This window comes from Triticum aestivum, chromosome 2B, assembly GCF_018294505.1.
Source record: "Triticum aestivum cultivar Chinese Spring chromosome 2B, IWGSC CS RefSeq v2.1, whole genome shotgun sequence".
Taxonomy (NCBI): domain Eukaryota; kingdom Viridiplantae; phylum Streptophyta; class Magnoliopsida; order Poales; family Poaceae; genus Triticum; species Triticum aestivum.
The window spans coordinates 325,386,100-325,406,778 of record NC_057798.1 but is presented as its reverse complement, the minus strand read 5'-3'; the positions used below and the strand labels follow the sequence as shown (position 1 = coordinate 325,406,778).

The window sequence follows — 20,679 nt, the reverse complement described above, 5'->3', positions numbered from 1 at the left end:
GGGCAGTATTTTTTGCGAGATTTTTATGCATTCGCTGGTCTGCGCGTCTCATGGGCCGGCCCAGCACGGGGCACTGCAGGCGTGAACGGGCGCGTGCAGTGCCGTATAGGAGCTCCCCAGCAGCCCTCACAAAGAAAAGAAACAAGTAATTTTTTTAAAGAAAGCGAAAGAAGGTACGCCGATCCGAACCCCATCGCGACGAGGTTCGCCGCGACGTCCCCCCTCTCTTCTCTTGGCTAAATCTCCCGCCGCTGGTGTAGCTCGGTCGCTCCATCGTCGGAGGCGCGAGAGGAAGGGGGAAAGATGAAGACGACTAAGGGAGGGAAAGTGATGAATCCCACCGACGCCTTTCGCAAGGAGCAGCGCAGGAAGGAGCTTAAGCGGGTGAGTCTCCAACCCTAGGGGGGTTATCTGAGCAGTATTTTTTGCGAGATTTTTATGCATTCGCTGGTCTGCACGTCTCGTGGGCCGGCCCAACACGGGGTGCCGCAGGCGTGAACGGGCGTCTGCAGCGCCGTATAGGAGCTCCCTAGCGGGAGCTCCTATTGGACGCTCGTTGCGTCCAACGGCGCGCTGACGCACATGTGTCGCCCTGACTGGGCCGGCCCAAGTTAGCGTACAACACAACACCTAAAAAATGAGAGACTTCGTGAGAATCGAACCCAGGACCAGTCGTCAAAGAAGTACTATTACCAGTTGACCTACCACACATTGTTAACTATAGTGCTGCGCGAACTTCTTAAGAACGAATACCAGCGCGGATACAATTTAAAAAAAAAATTAGAACAATTTTTTTTGTAAAAGGAGAATGTTTCTGAAACGCGAACACTTAGTCAAACATTTTTAAACAACGGGAACTTTTAATAATGATTTTTTTTAGAAACACGTTTTTTTTAAAACTCTCAAAAAAATTGAAAATGCGAACATTTTTTAAAATTCAACAGAAAATTGTAACACAAACAATTTTTGAACTTCTGGAACAAAATTTGAAAACACGAACATTTTTTTCAAAACTGGAGCATTTCTTTGTAATTCCGAACAAAAAATTGAAAACGAACATTTTTTGAGAAACTGGAATTTTTTTGAAACTCCGAATAAAATTTGATAATAAAAACATTTTTAAATTTTCTGAACAAATATTGAAACTGGAACAATTTCTGAAACACTCGAAAAGTACTTCAAATTTTGAGAAAATTAACAATTTCTAGAAACAGGAACATTTTTTGAAACACGAACACTTTATGTAACCATGAACAATTTTTGAGAATGCGAACAATGTTTGAAAAATGAACAATTTCCGAAATAATGAACGAATTTTGTAAGCAAGAAAATTTTCTGAAAATTCCTGAATATTTTTTAAACACGAACATTTATAAAAAAATTAAATAAATAGACCACGAGAACATTTTTTGAAATTAGAAGCAAAAAATTGAAAATTCCAAACAAAATTTGAAAACACGATTTTTTTTGCAAATTTTGAACTTTTTTAAAAGCATGAACATTTCCCCAAAAATGCGAACATTTTTTGAAAAGTAAAATAAACTTGAAAAACAAAAAAGAAAAAAAGAAAAAAAGAAAAGAAAAATGAAACAGAAATAGAAAAGGAAAGGAAAATAAAAAACCGTTTCGGGAACCTTCTAGAAGGTTCTCAAAACCAGAAAAAACCAGCTGGGAACCTTCTAGAGGTTCCCAAAACCGGGAGCGTTGGAACGGTTAAACGGGCTGGCCTGTTGGGTCGCTGCTCGGTCGCTCGCCCTGTGCGAAGCCCCAGCAGTTTGACGCAGCGAGCGGCATATAGGATTTTCCCTCCCTAGCAGCCCTCACAAAGAAAAGAAACAAGTAAATTTTTTTTAAAGAAAGCGAAAGAAGGTACGCCGACCCGAACCCCATCGCGACGAGGTTCGCCGCGACGTCCCCCCTCTCTTCTCTTGGCTAAATCTCCCGCCGCCGGAGGCGCGAGAGGAAGGGGGAAAGATGAAGACGACTAAGGGAGGGAAAGTCATGAATCCCACCGACGCCTTCCGCAAGGAGCAGCGCAGGAAGGAGCTTAAGCGGGTGAGTCTCCAACCCTAGGGTTTCTGCCCTACGGCTTGCGCTCTTGTGGGGGGTTATCTGAACAAGCCTCGTACGCTGCGATAGCGATACTAGTTCGATTCGTTAGATTTGTTGTTTCGTGGGGCGGGTTAGGGCTATATGAAGGTGGAAATTCAGCAATGACTTCGTAGCTTTCTGATCGTTTTAACATGAGATCCTCTTGTGCTCATTACGGTCGATTGAGATGCTATCACGTACTCCCCCTGTCCCATAATATAAGAGCGTTTTTTACATTAGTGTAGTGTAAAAAACGCTCCTATATTATGTGTCGGAGAGAGTAGTAAACTAGTCGTTGTTTTGGTTCAATTGGATAATGCATTGTGGCATTCTTGCATGTAACAAGCATATTTACATTTGACATCACTAAGATACGAGGTATTTCGCTTGAAGAGCTTGTATGCAGCAGATAGACCAATCATACACTTGTACCACTATGCCACGTGGAATGGATAGTCATAATTGGGCAGCATACCCGTAATTTTAATTGTGAACAGTCTTGACCGAAAGCTGCAGCTTGTTCTGCTTTGTGATGTAAAATTGCCTGGTTGTCTGTTGTTTTGGCTGGATTTAGGCAATCTCTGGTAGAATAGGGTGGTAGCTTGATTTTGTTGCTCAGTTGGATGTACTTTTTTGCTATGCCACTTGCCACCCAACAAAGGTTAATAGCAATGCTATCGCCTAGCAGCTTAGTTATACTTCTTTGTTACGCCACTCCAGTTTTCTATGGTATTTTTATCTGATGGGGCACTTCAGGAGCAATCTAGTTTGTCAAAGTAACCAAAGCCAGTTGCTGCAATTGTTCTGTGCTGTATTCTTGCATCTTCAGATGTCACTTTTTTTTTGGCGCACATCATTTTGACCTGGAAATGTATCCCTCGTCATGTATCCTGATACAGATGCACCAACACTGTAAGGCGGCAATAGTGGTCATTACAGAGTGTTACACACTACGTTATGTCCACTTATTAGTTTGTGGGTAGTTTTGTCTTTTTAACCCCAGTTTCATATCAGACTGATGTTAAAGATTTTTTACACTTGTAATTCGTTTAATCTGTTACCAAGTAGTTTAATCCATCTTTATTTCTCTCAAACTTTATCATTTTCTTTGCTCCGCAGAACAAAAAAGAAAGAAAGAAGGTACGGGAGGTTGGTATTTTGAAAAAAGACCCAGATGCTATAAAGGATCAGATTGAGAAGTTGGAAAAGATGAGTAAGTATATTGCATTGTATTTCGAGGCTAATTCAGACCTTTAGGTCAATGTCTTAGAAACAGACCATTTCAAAAACCTATCTTTTATGCAGAATCAGATGATTATTTACTTGCCCTACCAGCTTTGTTTGTAAGAGGCCTAACATTCTCAGTTTTATGTGTCTTGAATCGTCGCTTGTGATGATCATGTCATCTGACATATAGAAGAAGAGTCCGACCATGAGCGGAAATATGATAAAAAAGCGCAGGATCATGACCACTTGCTGAAAAGCAAACCACAGTCACCACGAAGGCGAAGTACTCAAACTAGGCACAAGGGACGGCCATAGAGAGAGCGACGAAGATGCCAGGCTATGCTATCAGGAACATAATACCTAGGTGGTGGCTGCATGTAAACCTCCTCACGCAACTCATCGTTAAGAAAGATATTCTTGACATCAAGCTGAGACATAGACAAGTGACGAACAAAGGCCATATGAAGAACTGTGCGAACAACGGTCACATGGGCCATAGGAGCAATGTCTCATTGTAATCATGGCCACGCTCCTGCTGAAAGCCTCGTGCCATAAGACGAGCTTTGTAGCGCTCAAGAGAACCATCAGAGCGAGTCTTAACCTTGTAGACCCACTTACAATTGATGGGACAAACACACGGAGGAAGGTAAACAAGATCCCGCGTTCCGGTGCGCTCAAGTGCGGCAATCTCCTCTACCTCGCATGCTGCCATTCAGGATGATCTACATCACGATAAGAGGCCAGCTCAAGATCAACACTGCCAGAAAAACCATAGCGGTCAATGGCGAGGTGAGGACGAGCACGAAAGCCATAAGTAGGCTATAAGACGGGGAAGATGGCACACCAAAAGTAGATGGCTCATCAGTAGATTCATCCACAACACGTGGACGACGCGTATAATAGTGAGGAGAAGAGGGAAGAATACGAGGAGGAACCACTGGGATAGACTCAGGTGATGGAGGCGGGGAAGCCACCGGGGATGAAAGTGCAGAATCATGTGACAAGTGAGGTGTGGAAACCATAGGAGCTGGCGGCGTCGGATATGCAATAGTCGGATGAGCAGGGGCAGTGGGATGGTGGACAAGGGATCAACAAGAGTGACAACTATGTCAGAAAAAATTGAGGAAAGAGATATCCTCCACGGAAAAGGTCGAGGGACGCATGCAGAAGGGACGAGACTCATCAAAAGTCACGTCCCGAGGAATGTGCATCCGACGATTGATAGGAACCCAATAGCGTGAGCACCTGGACAAGAGAATTGGGCAAGATTAGCCACACCATTATGAGCGTGAGCACCTGGACAAGAGAACTGGGCAAGATTACCCTGCACATCAAGGAATCAACACATTATAGTATCGATGATCTCGTTTCGAAGCGAAGGAAGTTGGACCCCATAAATTTGAATGAAGTAGATCAAACGGACGCTTAGATACTGACTGACTAGTATGATGATAAGGTAACCAAATATGTTTACTAAGTCTACAACCTTGACACTCGAAAGAGACATCTAGATAGACCGTAGAAGACCTCAACGAACTAAAGACGACGTACGAGAGTCACAAAGACCCAGATGATGACGCCACTACTGAAAGGAGCCGGTAGCTGAGGCGATGGAAGTAGAGAGATTGGTGACGGTGGTGGCAGCGGAAGGAACTAGCTACCTTCCAAAGTCCTTGAGGGTCACGACGGCGAGGGCCAGCCCCGACCAGAGCATGCATGCACTGATCTTGAACAAAACAAGAGTCAACCAAGAATGGCACGACAACTAGTGTCAGTAAGCTGACCAGCTGAAAACAGGTTCATGGTTAGCGGCGGCGGATGACCCGACAACAGTGGACGGCGCGGATCAGCATGTGAAGGACCGCCAACAGCGGTTGAGGAATCATGCGTGGGGAGAGAGGGGAGGCAGCGACGGCTAGTCGAGAACAGGATGGCGGTGGCGCGAGATTGGATCAGAGGCACAAGTTGTGGGGGCGAAAAAATTACCTAGGCTCTAATACCATGTGTTAGGAAAATGCAACTTGTATTTCCTGGGGGCCAAGGGCAAGTATATATATATATATCTATATCTATATATTTTTATGGTAAATATGCAGAAAGCTTCTAATACTACTGGGAAACTGTAAGTGCTACATGAAAACATATTAATTAAGTTCAAATGTGAAGTATGTCAATCACAATGTGCTGACATGCATATTTTTCCTTATCAAGTCATACTGTCCATAACCACTCAAAAATTAACGCAAGAAGTTTTACTTGGGACTGACATGCGTAGACTTGATTCCTCCAGGAAAAAAAGAAATGCATGACTTGATGAGGTGGCATGGTTTGCATGCATAGATTAACGCAGAAAAGTAAATTCCGAGTACATGCATGACTTGCAGATGTCACACAACTTCAATCTAACGGTTATCAACAATTGAGGTGATGTGGAAGCATGCACGTGCAGAGAAATCTAGTAGTGGGGCAGCTAATTAGATATAGAAGATTTGCTTGCTTATAAAAGCGTTGTTGTCTGTTTGAATTTATTTGTTTGCGAGGAGGAAATGTATGTTAATTATTTTGGCAAGCCTGTATTTCTGAGTGATTAATTACTATTTCGTTGATGCAGAGGCCGATGGTGCTCTGGATAAGGCTAGGAAACATAAGAAAAGACAGCTTGAGGATACTTATAATCTTGTTGTGAAGAAAAGGAAGGTATTCTGATTCTGCAGATGCGTTGGACTTTCTTTTGGAAGTCTCGAATGTTTTCACTACCATTACTGCAATTTTAATATCTTTTTAGTCCATCAAACATACAAGATTTTAACTGTTCCTTCAATTTTCTCTCACCATGTTACGGAGAAGTATTGGGGGCAGCACTATAGCCGCAGGCCCAAACCTGCAGCACAGTCCCTAACCACAATACAAACAGTTGGGCCTTAGGCAGGCACATGGCTAATCCTTGGCAGCCAAGAGGTCCCAAGTTTATCCCTAGGAAATATCTCTATTAGGAAGTTGTCTTTACTTTCCAAACAGTTCAGATTTGGTTTGTTTTCCAAGTTACGTGGTCTCTCTGATCTATATAAAGGGAGGATAGTTTGCATTAGGATTATCAATAAATAAACAGAGAAAAATTGCCCCAAACTGAGAGTTCAGAGCCTCCAGCGTCATGGCAGGGGACGAGCCCCTACGTGCGCCTAAGGTGAACCTCACTATTCCCTTTGGTCAGATCCCTGTTCCCACCTCCAACTCTATGCACACAACATCAACTAGCGGCTGCTAGGGTATCCATCAACCTTCTGGAGAAGGGGAGAATCCAGCAAGGCACACAACAAAGATGAAGATGAGATTGGCAACACAATTACTGCTGCTGCTGCACTGGCTGCACCGTTCGCCTACCGGGAGGAATGGCGTGCTGCTCCAAAGTTCCACAGGCTGGAATTCCCTACCTATAACAGTGAGGGCGACTTGTTGCCTTGGTTGAACCATGTCGAGCGATTCTTCACGGGCCACCAGACTAAGGACAAGGAAGAGGTGTGGATGGCCTCCTAACCGATGATACTGCACTATGGTAGAGTCGGCTGGAGATGATGCCTGGCGAATCACCATGGCCAAAGTTTGTCAAATACCTGAATCTTAGTTTTGGGCCGACGATCAGGACTGGTCGACTAGTGGAAATTAAACACTTGAAACAAACAGGCTCATGACTACAAAAAGCAATTCTGGACAAAAAAGCGCTTGGTGGACGAGCGCCCACATCTGTTCCTTAACTCTATATCAGCCCCTTTTCCAAATCAAATAGAAGCCCACATGCCCACTCTTCTATCCCCCTCTACCCTACAGGTACAGGTGGCCTCGGTATCTCGATTTGCAAGATGGATACCTACAAAGCTGCTAATTCTGATTAGAAAAAAAAAATCAAGCGTTATAGTATAATTTTGAGTACTCTAAAAAGGTAAGACGGGAGCTGGCGGAGATATCTGATACTTATAGTTAACTCATTCATCTTGATGTTCCCATTGACACCTAATTGATAACAAAGCTGAATGCCTTTTTTCGGTCCAATTCCATCCATTTTTGTTGAGGCAATTCTGACTTGTTCATCGGGAAGTGATCTAGCCCCCGAGATCTAACTAAGACAACTCCTAGTTACCAACATGATACAATGCAAGTCACAAGCTTGACACAACGAGAATGGACTCTTGACTTTAGGTGCGAGAGTCTCTCGGAGGGGCAACAGGTTGAGTTGTTCATTGCTGGGCTCCGCCCATCCGTACTAATGTGGACTTGCAGTACCCATTGAACCTTGAGGTTGCCATGAGCTTAGCATTAGCGTTGTTTTTCAGAGGACACATCCACACCACCTAGGCATGACGTTGTCTTCCAAACCAACCAAGTCAACAGTGATGGTGCCTGTTGCCCCACCAAACAGCCTGCTGCTGTCGCAGGCGGACATGCTCACCTGCTAGGCAATTCAAGAAACTCACCCCAACATAGATGGCCGACCGGCGCGCTAAAGGGTTGTACTTTAACTGTGATGAGAAGTACGTCCGTGTCCACCGGTGCCCAACTCTTTTGGGTCGAGGTGCCTGATGGGGAAGACAACGACGATGTTGATGCTGACACAACTGAGAAAGTGTTTGCCCTGGCAGCATCCTACCATCTTGGAGCGTGCACTTATGGTTATATGCACCGGCAAGGCCATGCAGCTATACGCCCAAGTTGCGAGAGGCCGTCTCAGGGGTCTAGTCGACTCAGGATCCACACACAATTTTCTAGCCGAGGAGGCAGCCAGCCGCATGGGGATTTGCCTTGAATAGCGCCCAGGGTCCAAGTAACAATGGCTAATGGGAACAAGGTTTCGAGCGCCGGATGCATGGCGGCCTCTTGCTAGATGTTCTTGGCAAGCTGTTTGTCAATGACTGTCATGCCATTCCCTTGGATGATTTTGAGATGGTACTTGGGGGCTGTTTGGATCGACGCCCTGAAATGCCCGTCCAAAATATTGGCGTTGACCATGCATAGCGAACGTGTTTGGATCGCTTCCAAATAATTGGTGCGCCCTGGCCTGCCCTGCCGCGCTAGTTCAATCCAGCGCCAATTTGTTGGCGAGACGCGGGCGGCGGAATCGGCCGCCAATAAATTGGCGTGCCCGCGGTTGGCGAGGCGAACCCTGGCGCAATCCAAACAGCCTCTTGGCGTCCAATGATTGCGCACATGGGGCCATACTTTGGGACTTTGAGCACTCGATCATGTCGTTCTGGAAGAAAGATCACCAGGTCATTTGGCACGACACCAACATGTTCGGAGGGCCACTGCAGGTCCATGCATGTGCCACCGACGACCACATGGCCGTACTTCTGGAAGGGTTCAAGGCACTATTTGATAAGCCGTGTGGCTTACCACCGGTGAGCATGTACGACCACCGCATTCGGCTCCCGCGGACAAGGTTTCGAGTGCCGAAGCATGCCGGGCCTCTTGCTGGATGTCCTTGGTGAGTTGTTTGCCAATGACTGTCATGCCATTCCCTTGGATGGTTTTGACTTGGTACCTGGCGTCCAATGATTGCACACACTGGGCCCATACTTTGGGACTTTGAGTACTCGATCATGTCGTTCTGAAGAAAGATCACCAGGTCATTTGGCACGACATCAACATGTTCGGAGGGCCACTGCAGGTCCATGCATGTGCCACCGATGACCACATGACCATACTTCTGGAAGGGTTCAAGGCACTATTTGATAAGCCGTGTGGCTTACCACCGGTGCACATGTGCGACCACTGCATTCGGCTCCTGCCAGGAACATCCCCTATTGCAGTTCGCCCATACCGTTACCCTCGGCTCCAGAAGGATGAGATCGAATGCCAATGTGAGGAACTGAGGATATGCTCCAGCAAGGTATCATCTGGGAAAGTAGCTCTGAATTTTCTTCCCCGATGATTCTTGTCAAGAAACAGGATGGCACATGGCGGTTTTGGGTGGACTACCGCCAACTTATTGATGGTACGGTCAAGGATAAAAATCGGATTCTGGTTGTCGATGAGCTCCTGGATGAGCTCAATGGCGCTTGTTTCTTCACTAAGCTTGATCTCCGCAGTGGGTATCATCAGGTCCGCATGACCGCCTTCCGCACGCATCACGGCCATGACGAGTTCTTGCTGATGCCTTTTGCGCCCCCCACTAACGCACCAGCACTTTCCAAGCTTTGATGAATGCTGTTCTTTGCTGTCTTGCTTCTCCTCTAGCAGCATCAGCTATTTCTCAAGTGCTTCTTTGATGAGAGCAAGGTGGCCTATGCCATATCATCTCAGCAGACGGCGTCGCCATGGACCCGGCCAAGGCGAAAGCGGCGGAGGCATGACCAGAACCACGAAGTGTCCGCACCCTTCGTGGGTTCCTTGGGCTTGCTTGTTTTATAGCAAGTTCATCCAGGACTACGGCGTGCTCTCAGCTCCACTCACCAAACTCGTCAACAAAGAAGGCTTTGTGTGGTCCTCGGAGGCCGACACAGCCTTTTGCATGCTCAAGCAAGCCCTCGCAGCAGCACCTGCCTTGCAGCTACCGGACTTTGACTCTCTGTTCTTGGTGGACTATGATGCATCTGGCACGGGCTTTGGAGCCGTGCTGCACCGTAGGGCAGACCCCTACTTTCTTCAGCAGGGCGGTGGCACCATGCCATGCCAAGCTAGCAGTTTATGAGCGTGAGCTGATTGGACTGATGAAAGCTGTTGACATTGGAAGCCGTACTTGTGGGGCCGGAGCTTCAAAATAAGAACGGACCACAATAGCCCGAAGTACTTGCTTGAACAGCGCCTCTCCACCATTCCACGACATCTATGGGTAAGCAAGCTGCTGGGATATGTGGAGTATTGACCAGGCCATCAAATTACAATGGCAGATGCTCTCTCCAGGTGCCACGAGGAGGAGCTAGGGGCTGTTTTTGCTCTCTTGCGCCTCGCCACCATTCCACGACATCAATGGGTAAGGAAGCTGCTGGGATATGGCTGTCAAATTACAGTCGCAGATGCTCTCTCCAGGCAACACGAGGAGGAGCTAGGGGCTGTCTTTGCTCTCTTGTGTCCTCAGTTTCAACTTTTTGATGACTTGCGTCAGGAAATTGATACTAGTGCAGACCTCACAGCGCTACGTGACTCCATTGAAGCAGGGATGGTTGCAGGGCCTTGGAGCGTCACCGACGGCCTCATTCTCCATAAAGGACGGTTCTACGTCACCCCGACCTCACTTTGCCTCCCTGCAATCTTGCAGATGCCCAATTTTTACATCCCTCACATGCCAGCGGTGGAGTTTGTGTGGTGTTGTGTCGTGTGCCAGAGCAACTAGGCTGAGCATCTTCATCCTGGTGGCCTGTCCAACCCCTTCCGGTCCCTCAGCATGTTTCGAGACACATTTCCATGGACTTGTGGAGGGTCTGCCGAAGGTGGGTGTGGGTGGTAAGTCATTCATCTTGACTGTTGTCGACCGTTTCTCGAAATATAGCCACTTCACTGCTTTGGGACATCCATACTCAGCTAGCTCTGTCGCCAAGCTCTTCTTCGATAACATAGTCCGTCTACATGGATTTCTGATGTCCATTGTCAGCGACCTTGACCCAGTATTTACCAGCAATGTTTGGACCGAACTTTTCCGTCTCGCTGGTGTCAAACTACAACTGTGTTCTGCATTTCACCCCCAAATTGACAGACAAACAGAAGTGGTAAACCGCATCATTGGCATGTACTTGCGATGTTAGTGGGCGATAGTCCTAAACCGTGCCTTCGCTGGCTTCCTTGGGCTGAGTTCTGCTGCAACTCATCTTTTCAGTCCGCCCTGAATGCTACTCCGTTTGAGGTGGTGTATAGGGCGTCCGCCCCCTATGCTCAAGTCTTATGACCCAGGCCTCGCAAAAGTAGCAGCTGTGGACCATGCCCTCTCAGACCGTGATGAGTTCCTTGCTGACATACGTGATCGCCTTCTCCAAGCTCAGAATACCGTGGCAGAGTGGTTCCAACTCCGGCCGCTGTAGTTTTCTCACGTCTGTTCAAGGTAGTCCTTGAAGTATTGGTGCTGTGGCAGGGCGCTGACTCGACAACTACTTCATGGCTGCCCCTGGAAGACTTCAAGCATCGCTATCCAGATTTCCAGCTCGAGGATGAGCTGTTTCTCCAGGCGTGCGGAAGTGTTACGGAGAGGTATTGGGGGCAGCACTATAGTCGCAGGCCCAAACCTGCAGCACAGTCTGAAACCACAATACAAGCAGTTGGGCCTTAGGCAGGCACATGACTAATCCTGGGCAGCAAAAGGAGTCCAGGTTTATCACTAGGAAATATATCTATATTAGGAAGTTCTCTTTACTTTCCCAACGGTTAAGACTTGGTTTGCTTTCCAGGTTATGTGACCTCTCTGATCTATATAGAGGGAGGATAGTTTGTATTAGGGTTATCAATCAAGAAACAGAGAAAATTGCCCCGAACAGAGTTCAGAGTCTCCAGTGTCACGGCAAGGGACGAGCCTCTACGTGTGCCTAAGGGCGAACCTTGCTATTCCCTCCGATCAGATCCCAATTTCTACCTCCAACTCCACGCACACAACAGGCTAGGGACCATTTTGGGCAGCACATTAGGTTTTGTTTGCTATCTATGGTTCCATATTATTTTTTCCTTTTCCCCGATCTTTTGTTAGTATTTTTAAAGTTTATCTGGAACTCTTTTTAAGAGCAAATGCAAGTGGCCGCCCAATGAGTTAAGAAGAAAGGAAAAGAAAACTGTTATGATTTCATCAAGATTCAGGAACATGATATTTGGAGGATTTCTGTTAAATGTCCCATGCTGTTAGTGAACTATGATAGTGTATTCTGATGTGTTCACAAGGAACATTTGGTTTTGATAACAGGGGAAAGTTAGAACTAAAAGGGATCATTCCTTTTACAGAATCATCTGTATCGACACTGTTATGCAATCTAACTGAAGACTGTTATTATCTTATTCATGAGTTATATACCCCTCACATTATGGCACAGTATGAGTGATTTTTAATGTGTTGGTACTTGGTAAACCTATTTGGACTTTGTATTAATCTTCTAATTTCTGTACAACTTCTTGACGGGATATGCTATAACTAGTTTTTTTGGGCGCATGGTACCTCATTGCCTTTTCATATCTATGCCAGGAATATGAAGAAAAGATGAAAGAAAAGGGTGAGCAACCAGTTATGTTCAGGTGAGAATTTTTTCATTTGTTATACGTTTATTTCATTAAATTTACATGCAATTGTTTTTGTTTATTAAATTTGTATTTCATTTCCAACCAGCCATCTTGGACCACCAAAGAGACGGCCTGCAGCAGACGAAGACGACAGAGCTAAAAACCCTATGCCTGAGGTATGGTATTTACAGTTCTTCGGACGCCGTTGATATATGTTACAGCATGTTTAGAACAGATACTAACTAGGTTTGTACTGCAGGATTCTGTTTACTATCACCCAACCTTGAACCCATCTGGGGCACCACCACCTGGCAAACCTCCTATGTACAAATCATCGATAGGTCAGCATAACTTGTAGGATATTTTCTTAATATTTTTTTACAGTTTGCTGGAACGTTCTTGCTCACTTTTGTTTCTTGATTGACAACAGGACCAAGGATTCCACTGCCTTCCTCAGTTGGTGCTGGGGCTTCATCTTCCATGACAGAATCTGAAGAAGCAGGTCCTTCCACCATGCCCCCTCCTCCACCGCCCCCTCCACTGCCAGCCTCTTCAGAACCTTCAGATCTATCTGTCCCTTCTTTACCTTTACCCCCACCACCGCCCCCACCCCCACCTAAGCCTGCTGGCGCTGTAATAGCACCAGGCTTACCGCTGCCACCTCCACCTCCTCCTCCTGGTGCACCTCCCAGAGAACCTGTGTTAGATCATACATTACTGCCACCACCTCCTCCTCCACCACAGCGGCCTTTGCAACAACCACCTCTACCTGGTACAAATGAGCTGCTTAATAAACAAACTGTTGGAGAGGGTGCAAGCTCGGCAGATTCTACAAAGGTGCTACTTCAATTTTTATTTTAAATATTTCTGACTCTTCCAATATGTTACTACTATTTATGCATTCCCTGAAAATCCTTATTGATATTTCAGTTACCATTCTCCTCGTTTGGTTTATTGTTTGGCTGCTAGTTCCTGTCACAACTTTGAATTTCATTTTGCAGGCTCCAGTTGGGCTACCTCCACCTCCACCTCCCCCTAGGTTGCCACCGAACTCAAATGAAATGCAGGCTACTGACAATACTGCTATGGATACTCCTGTTGTGAAAGAAGATGCTAAAATTTCAAGGTTCTTACCACCACCACCTCCACCGCATCCATCGCAGTTTCTGCCTTTGCCTCCAAGGCCTCCAATGATGCCTCCAGTACAACCTGATATTCTAAGTCCAGGTTTGGTCAGATTTCCTCCACCACCGTCACAACCAGATTCAAGGCCACCATTTATGGCTCCTGGTGTTGCTGCCAGGCCCCCTCCACCTCCTCCAGCATTACCTCCAGCTCAAATGCCAATGGCACCCTTTGGTGTACTTCCTGGTCCGCCAGCAATGCTTAGGCCTCCATTTTTTCCAGGACCCGAATTTGCTGCTTTTGGCCCAAGGCCGCAGTTACCTCAGCAGCCATCTTACGTCAAATCGGCTGCTTCAACAGTTGTAAAGAGACCATTAGCACAACATACTCCTGAGCTAACAGCTATGGTATGTGTTCTTTACTCTGGTTATTGACTTGCTGCATCAATGCTATCGCTTGCTTATTTCCTGAAAAGTTTTCAAACACAACAACAGAGTATTAAAACCGTGTACCATGGTGATATGAGCTAAGGCCTGGGTATATCATTCCAAGGAAACACATATACCATAGCAACGATGACCTAATGCAGCAAACAATATATTTTGCCTTTTCAGTTTTGGGTTTTGATCACTGTTATATTATATCTGCCATTTACAAAAGGTTTTGGCACCAGCTTTCCAACAAATAGACAATTTCAAAATATGTTCTCATCTGAATTACAAAATCAGCTGTGGACTATCAGGTAGTTCATATAACATGTTACTGAGATGTTTTTTGTTTAACACCGAGGCAAAATACATTCATTAATAAAGAGAAGGTTATGACGAGGGGTAGCAAAAAAACAAAACCCCCAAAAAAGATACAGGGCCGTTGCTCCCGGCATCAAGTTATTCAAGCGCTTCGGCCGCGCAAGGACCCAAAGCTTTGCCTCATTCTTCAAATTGTTCAAGATGATTTGAGGTGGCGTAGATTTCTTCCGGAAGATCCTTGAGTTCCTCTCATTCCAAATAGTCCAATTGGCGAGCATTGTGAGGGACGCCATTGCTTTGCTCCGTGTAGCCATATAGATCAACCAACTACGGATGGAGTGGTGAGTCGCCCATTGGGAGGGGTTGATGTCAAGACCAAACCAAGCTTTCATCAACCTCCACACGCGCAAGGTGTACCAACACTTGAAGAAAAGATGAGTGGCAAACCCAAACTCTCTTTTGCACAACGGGCAAAGGCCACAATTTTATCTTCCCCGCCGGTCAAGGTGATCGGCTGCCCGCACCCTATTTTGAATGGCACTCCACGCAAAGAACTTGACCGTTGATGGTGCCCAAGCTTTCCAGATGACCTTGTTCTTAGGTGTGAGGGTAGCTCCTATGAATTGAGCCTTATAAGCTGACTTGACCGAGTACTCCCCACTAGGAAATAGCTTCCACATGATAGTCTTGGGCTTCATCAAGAAGAACATGGGAAAGTTGAGACCAAAGCTCGATGAATTGGGCGACATGATCCCAAGATAGCCCGGAGCATTTTTTTTAGGCGTCACTAAGGCGTCGCTTAGGCAACGCTTATGCGTCAGGGCGCTCCCAGGTGCCAAGGCGTCGAGCTCGCCTTACAAACTAGAGTAAGGCATCCGCCTTAGTCTTTAGAGCGTCCAGATCGTCCGCCTAGGCGTCCTCTTGCTCGCCTCAGGCAAAATCAGACGCCTCAGGCAGGGGAAAGAGAGGTTCAGGCGGGAAAAAACCCCTCGCGCGGGAACACAGGAGCAGGAAAGATTCCCTCGCGTGGTAACAGGTAAGCGGAGGGGATAGAAAGAATCCAAACAAACAAAGCAAACCAGATCCAGCACGATAGGGAGAGGGGTCTCTCCTCTCTGGAGATTTGGCGGCGGCTAGAGCTAATCCCAGATCCTTCTCCTCTCCGGCAGCCTCTCCCCTTCCTCTCCCCCTCCTCTCCGGCAACTCTCCAGTAGGTGGTCCCTCCAATCTCATGCAGCCTTTTCCTCCCCCCCCCCCCCCCCCCCCCCCCCCCTCTCCAGCACAGGCCACAACAGCAACCAGCAAGCTATGGCTCCCCCTCCTCTCCAGGACAGCAGGCTGGAGCAACCAGCAAGTTATGGGGCTCATCTCCTCTTCCCCACACTCTCCGGAACTCTCAAGGCGTCGCCTTGCCTGATGCCTTGGTGCTTAGGCGGTGAGGCGCCCCCCAGCGCCTTGCCTCGCCTTACCGCCTTAAAAAAATGGCCTGGAGCACATGTCAATGGGCTTAATCCAAGCATCCTCGTGCATGGCTGCGCTAACCTTCCAAGATTTGTGCTTCGAGACCTTCAAGATAAAGGGGGAAGGGGGGGGGGGTGATATCCTCGGGATTTTTACCATTCAGCCACGGTGCTTTCCAAAAAGGGGTCCTCTCACCATTGCCGATGGTAATGGTGGTAAGAGCATAAAAAAGATCCATGTCCGCTTCATCGCAAGGGTTGCCCGAACCAACCCAAATCTTCCTCGGGTCCTGCCACTCAAACCAAGGACATTGTAAACGAAGAGCTCTAACGAATTTCCCAAGGTGCAACACACTAAGCCCTTCGAGGTGGGTTGGTTCACATATAGTTTCCCAATTTACCTTGCACTTTCCGCCCGTCACCTTATCAGTTCCGGCCCAAAGGAAGGCCTGCTCAATCTTGTTGATGCTCTTAAGGATGGGTGGGGGAATGACAAGTGGCGTGAGGTGATGGATAGTTTGCGAGGTGAGAACCGACTTCACGAGTGCGTCACGGCCCACATTGGTGATGTGTAAGCGCTCCCAAGGCACAAGTTTTGCCGCAATTTTGTCCTCGAGGTGTTGAAAGTCCATGCGTCTAAGCTACCAAACGGAGAGTGTGAGGCCGAGGTATCTCATGGGGAAAGGAGCTCGTATGGCGGGCAGCCTTCGAGAATGACATCCAAATCCAAGTGCCCACACCGAATGGGCACCACTGAGCTCTTCATGAAGTTTGTTTGCAGCCCCGTCACCTCACCGGAACCATGTAGGATATGGGCAAGGTTTTGAATATCCTCCTTGATTGGCGCCGCAAAAACAGCCGCATCATCCGCATATAACGAAGTCCGAAGGATGGTACCACGACCCCGGATCTTATGAAGAAGTCCACGCATCATGGCCGAGTCAAGAAGTTGCCGTAGTGGGTCTATGGCGATGACAAAGAGCGGCGGAGAAAGCAGATCACCTTGCCTAAGACCCCAACCGTGAATGATAGGGGTGCCCAGCACCCCATTGAGGAGGACTTGAGAGGTGGAGGTGCGAAGAAGACCAGTAATCCAATCATGAAATCTGCTAGGGAAGCCTCGCCGTTGGAGAATGTCGAGAATATACTCCCATCACACCGAGTCAAATGCTTTCCGGGATGTGAAGCTTGAATAGTATAGCGTTGGGGTCTTGTTCTTGTGGAGCCGAAGGGCAAGGTTCCTAACATGCATGAAGTTATCATGGATGCTCCTCTTGTTCTTGTGGAGCGTTGAGATGTTTCTTAGACGTGCAAGTTTTCTTATGGCACCAGTGTGCTACTACCAACTCTCTTAAGTTTTTTTATGTCGCTAACATGTGTTTGATTTTTCTTATGGTACTAGTTCTAAGACTGGTTTGTATGCATATTGCTTTTTGTACTACTAGTTTGCAGTATCCACATCCAGTGAATTGTCCACATCCTACAATAACAAAATTCTGAAATGTAATGCTTGTTGCCTTGCTGGTCATCTCAAGTAATTTTTTTAAATATACTCAGGGGATTATCATGCTGTCCTACATATAAATTAAAATGCATTATACTTTTATGCTGTCTTACACGAAACAAATTGCGCGCTCAAGTTTGAACAGTTCACATAGTATATTCGTGTAATTTTTTTTTCTGTCAGGGTTTTGTATTAAATAGTTGTTGGATCTAAATTGCTAGCTTCTGTGTTGCGCTGAGCCAAGAATTCAAACTAATTTCTGTCGCAGGTTCCTGCATCAGTTCGAGTTAAGAGAGAATCCGCTCTCCCTAAACCAAAACCAAAGGCGCAGCAGCAGCAGCAGCAGCAGTCATCTGCACCATCATATTCTGCTCTGAAGCCTTCAGTAACCCCCATAAAATCTGCAGCCCAGTCTTCACCCTCAGCTTCTAAGCCACAAAGCATTGATGACTCCTACATGGCATTCCTGGAGGACATGAAGCAACTGGGTGCCCTCGATGAGTAGCTCAGCATCCAGTCCCTTCTCCCTGATGGCTGTCAGCAGCTTGTTCATGAACCTGAACCTGAACATGATTCTGTTCTTTGCATTGTGGCTCATGAATGGCTTTTCCTGCTATGATCTTAGAAACCGTTTCTGTTTTTCCATGAGCAAGCATTTGAGATGTATTCCAGTTCGAAATGGGGAGACAACTATCATCAACAAATCTTTTCGTTGTTGTCATTGTGCAACACAGCCGTATCGAGTCAAACAATGGAAGCATTTGATTAATGTCATTTTTTTTTAAATGGAAGCACTTGATTGGCCGCTCTAGCTAATAGGGCAACGATATCTATCCACTTGTCTGTGTAACGATCCCCTAGACGACTGTTGAGATAACTCTGGTCGTGGGGAACACTACTGGCAGCTTGCTGTATTATCTGGATTGGATGAATTAGAAAAGCAACTGAAGCCTATGAAATCAGATTTATTTCGTACTCCCTCCTATCCATATTAATTGACGCAAACGTAGTACAACTTTAGTACTAAGTTGCACTAAGTCTGCCTCAATTAATTTGGATAGAGAGAGTACGATAGTTCTGGAAAATGAGTATCAGCTCTTTGTCAGCTTGTATAACATCATGCCTGCCTTACATAAAAGAAAGAAAAGAAAATTGTTGTGCCAAATGCGTGTTATATTTTTTTAAAAAGGGCAAAAGATTTGCCGCAATCAGTAGGGTTTCAAACAAGTTTGACTCCCCGGAAGTAGCTGGTAACACAAAAGCATACCCCCGACATAATAATACACAAATAACAAGTAGCCGCCTTTGGAATTTAATAGGATTAATTGAAACCTTTTGTACTAGCAACTACTCCCCCCGTTCCGGTTTATAGGGCTTATTTCAAAATTTTAGTTTTTTTATTTTTTAAGGCTCAATTTGGTTGTTTTCCATCGCATGTTCAGATTTCAAAGTGCATTAAATCATTGTATGCAAGTATTAAGAGAAAATTGACCAATACATGTACTTTATCCATGCATGCATTGCAACTAATGCATTGATAATTTTTTGAGGAAAACAAGAGCATTAATTAGGTGCTTTTGCAAAACTACAAAAAATATTTCACCACTCATCATCTACCTTGATTGGTGAGATTTTTGAATTGAGCCCTATAAACCGGAAAGGAGGGAGTATGCATCACGCACAACATACAAGACAACAAACATGAATTTATTTGAATGTTAAAAGCTTCTAAAGCCACAGGAAAACTTATTCTTTGTTGTGTCTGAAATTTGGGACAGCTGCAAAGGAACATACTCCGTCTGTCCAATGAAGAGTGTACGTTTAACTTTAAAATTTATTCATAAAAGAGTATACTTCTATCCTTCGAACGCATTTTAAAGTAGAAAGAAAATACTTCCCACTCATCACACGGTAATCAAGACCAATAACATTCTACACATGGTCTTCTTAATTTTTACATGCACTTAGCTCATTAGGGGTTGGATAATTAAAGAGTAGAGAGATGGTATATTGCACCTTCTCAATGCATTTTGTACTCCACTCCATAATTTGTCCCAAATTTTTTATATATACACTTTTCACTGGACGGAAGGAGTAAGCTTCACAACTCCGATTGATACGTTTAACCACTCAAAACGATCCTGAGAACAACACTTACAAAACATTCCACATACTCCTTTGATTTTGCAATATAGGAACTCTACATTGATGATTTCCATATCTGAATACACAGAAACAGAAATATAGACAAAGTATTGTCCTAATTCCCAATGGTCGCATTTGCATTCCGCAGAAGTCTTAGGTGAAAGATGACATCCTCCAAGAATGCCATCACACTCCTTACACAGTTCATATCGGTGAGACCAAGATGTATCCTAATCTAAAGCATAACTTCTCGTGGAAGCGGATGAAAGTAGATGTGTCTGAAGTTGATAAGTGTAAGGAGAAAAAAAAATGCTCTCGCCCCGCTCGCTCCAATAGGGGCGACATGGGCTGCCAACCCTAGCAACCGGCGACGGCTTCCCCACCCCTGCCTTTCCTCCTCGTCGCCACCAGAGGGGCCGCCGGTGGCGGCGCGGCTGCCAAGGAAGGTGGTGACAAGGATCTGATTGCCGGTCTCCGTCGAGGTGTCCTGCATCCGTGGCGGCGGCCATGGCTGGTGGGTCGATGCCTGCTTCAGCGCGCGGCAGCCTACGGTGCTAGCCATCCTCCTCGACCGCGGGGGTGGAAGGTGGTGCGGGGCCCTTCGATGGCGCCCGATTCCAATCTGATGGCCTCTTCCTCAACATCTGCGGTGCCCTCCTACCGGATCTAGCGTATGCTGGTCTTCGACTGTTGGTCCTGTTCATGCTTGGATGTTGGGGGAGGTGGGGAGGGACACCGGAGAAATCTAAGCCCGGCTGGTCCGGCCACGACGACGACGACGTCCTTGGACGCCATTCCCTTCTTGTTGGCGTCGTCAAGGTTGTTCCTTTCCCCTCATCTTCACCCTACTCGTATACCAGGTGAAAGACCAGATCCTTTCCGGATCGGCATCATCACCTTTTTGGGGGTGCCGTCTGATAGCCTGCAAGCTAAACATGGTGTTGTAGCACTTTGACGTAATTATCCAAAATTGTAATCGTCCCAGCGAAGAGCGAAGGAGAGTATTATGTGCAATGTTTTTGTGACACACAAGTTGTCACAACTCTTATGTGAAGTAACTACTTGTGATTCTGCAAAAGTTGTTAGTGTCCCAAGAAGCAAATGAACCAGGATGATAAATATGATAGGTTTGTGATAATGAGAGCAATAGTAAATTGAAAGTGAATAACATAAATAAATCAAAAAGTAGAGATGT

At 46.2% G+C, this 20,679-nt stretch overlaps 1 protein-coding gene across 2 annotated transcripts; it reads left to right on the top strand.

Annotated features, from left to right (window-relative positions):
* The first annotated feature begins 288 nt into the window (after positions 1-288).
* On the top strand, positions 289-18,108 carry LOC123044848 (protein EARLY FLOWERING 5). Of its 2 annotated transcripts, none has more exons than XM_044467715.1 (9): positions 289-384; positions 3,211-3,304; positions 5,930-6,015; positions 12,467-12,516; positions 12,608-12,677; positions 12,761-12,842; positions 12,932-13,338; positions 13,503-14,033; positions 17,608-18,108. In XM_044467715.1, the coding sequence occupies exons 1-9, from the start codon at positions 304-306 to the stop codon at positions 17,842-17,844; spliced, it is 1,638 nt and encodes a 545-aa protein (XP_044323650.1). In that variant the 5' UTR covers positions 289-303; the 3' UTR covers positions 17,845-18,108. The 2 variants fall into 2 exon arrangements, with proteins under 2 accessions (XP_044323650.1, XP_044323649.1); XM_044467714.1 differs by lacking the exon at positions 289-384 and adding an exon at positions 1,815-2,055.
* The last annotated feature ends 2,571 nt before the right edge of the window (positions 18,109-20,679 follow it).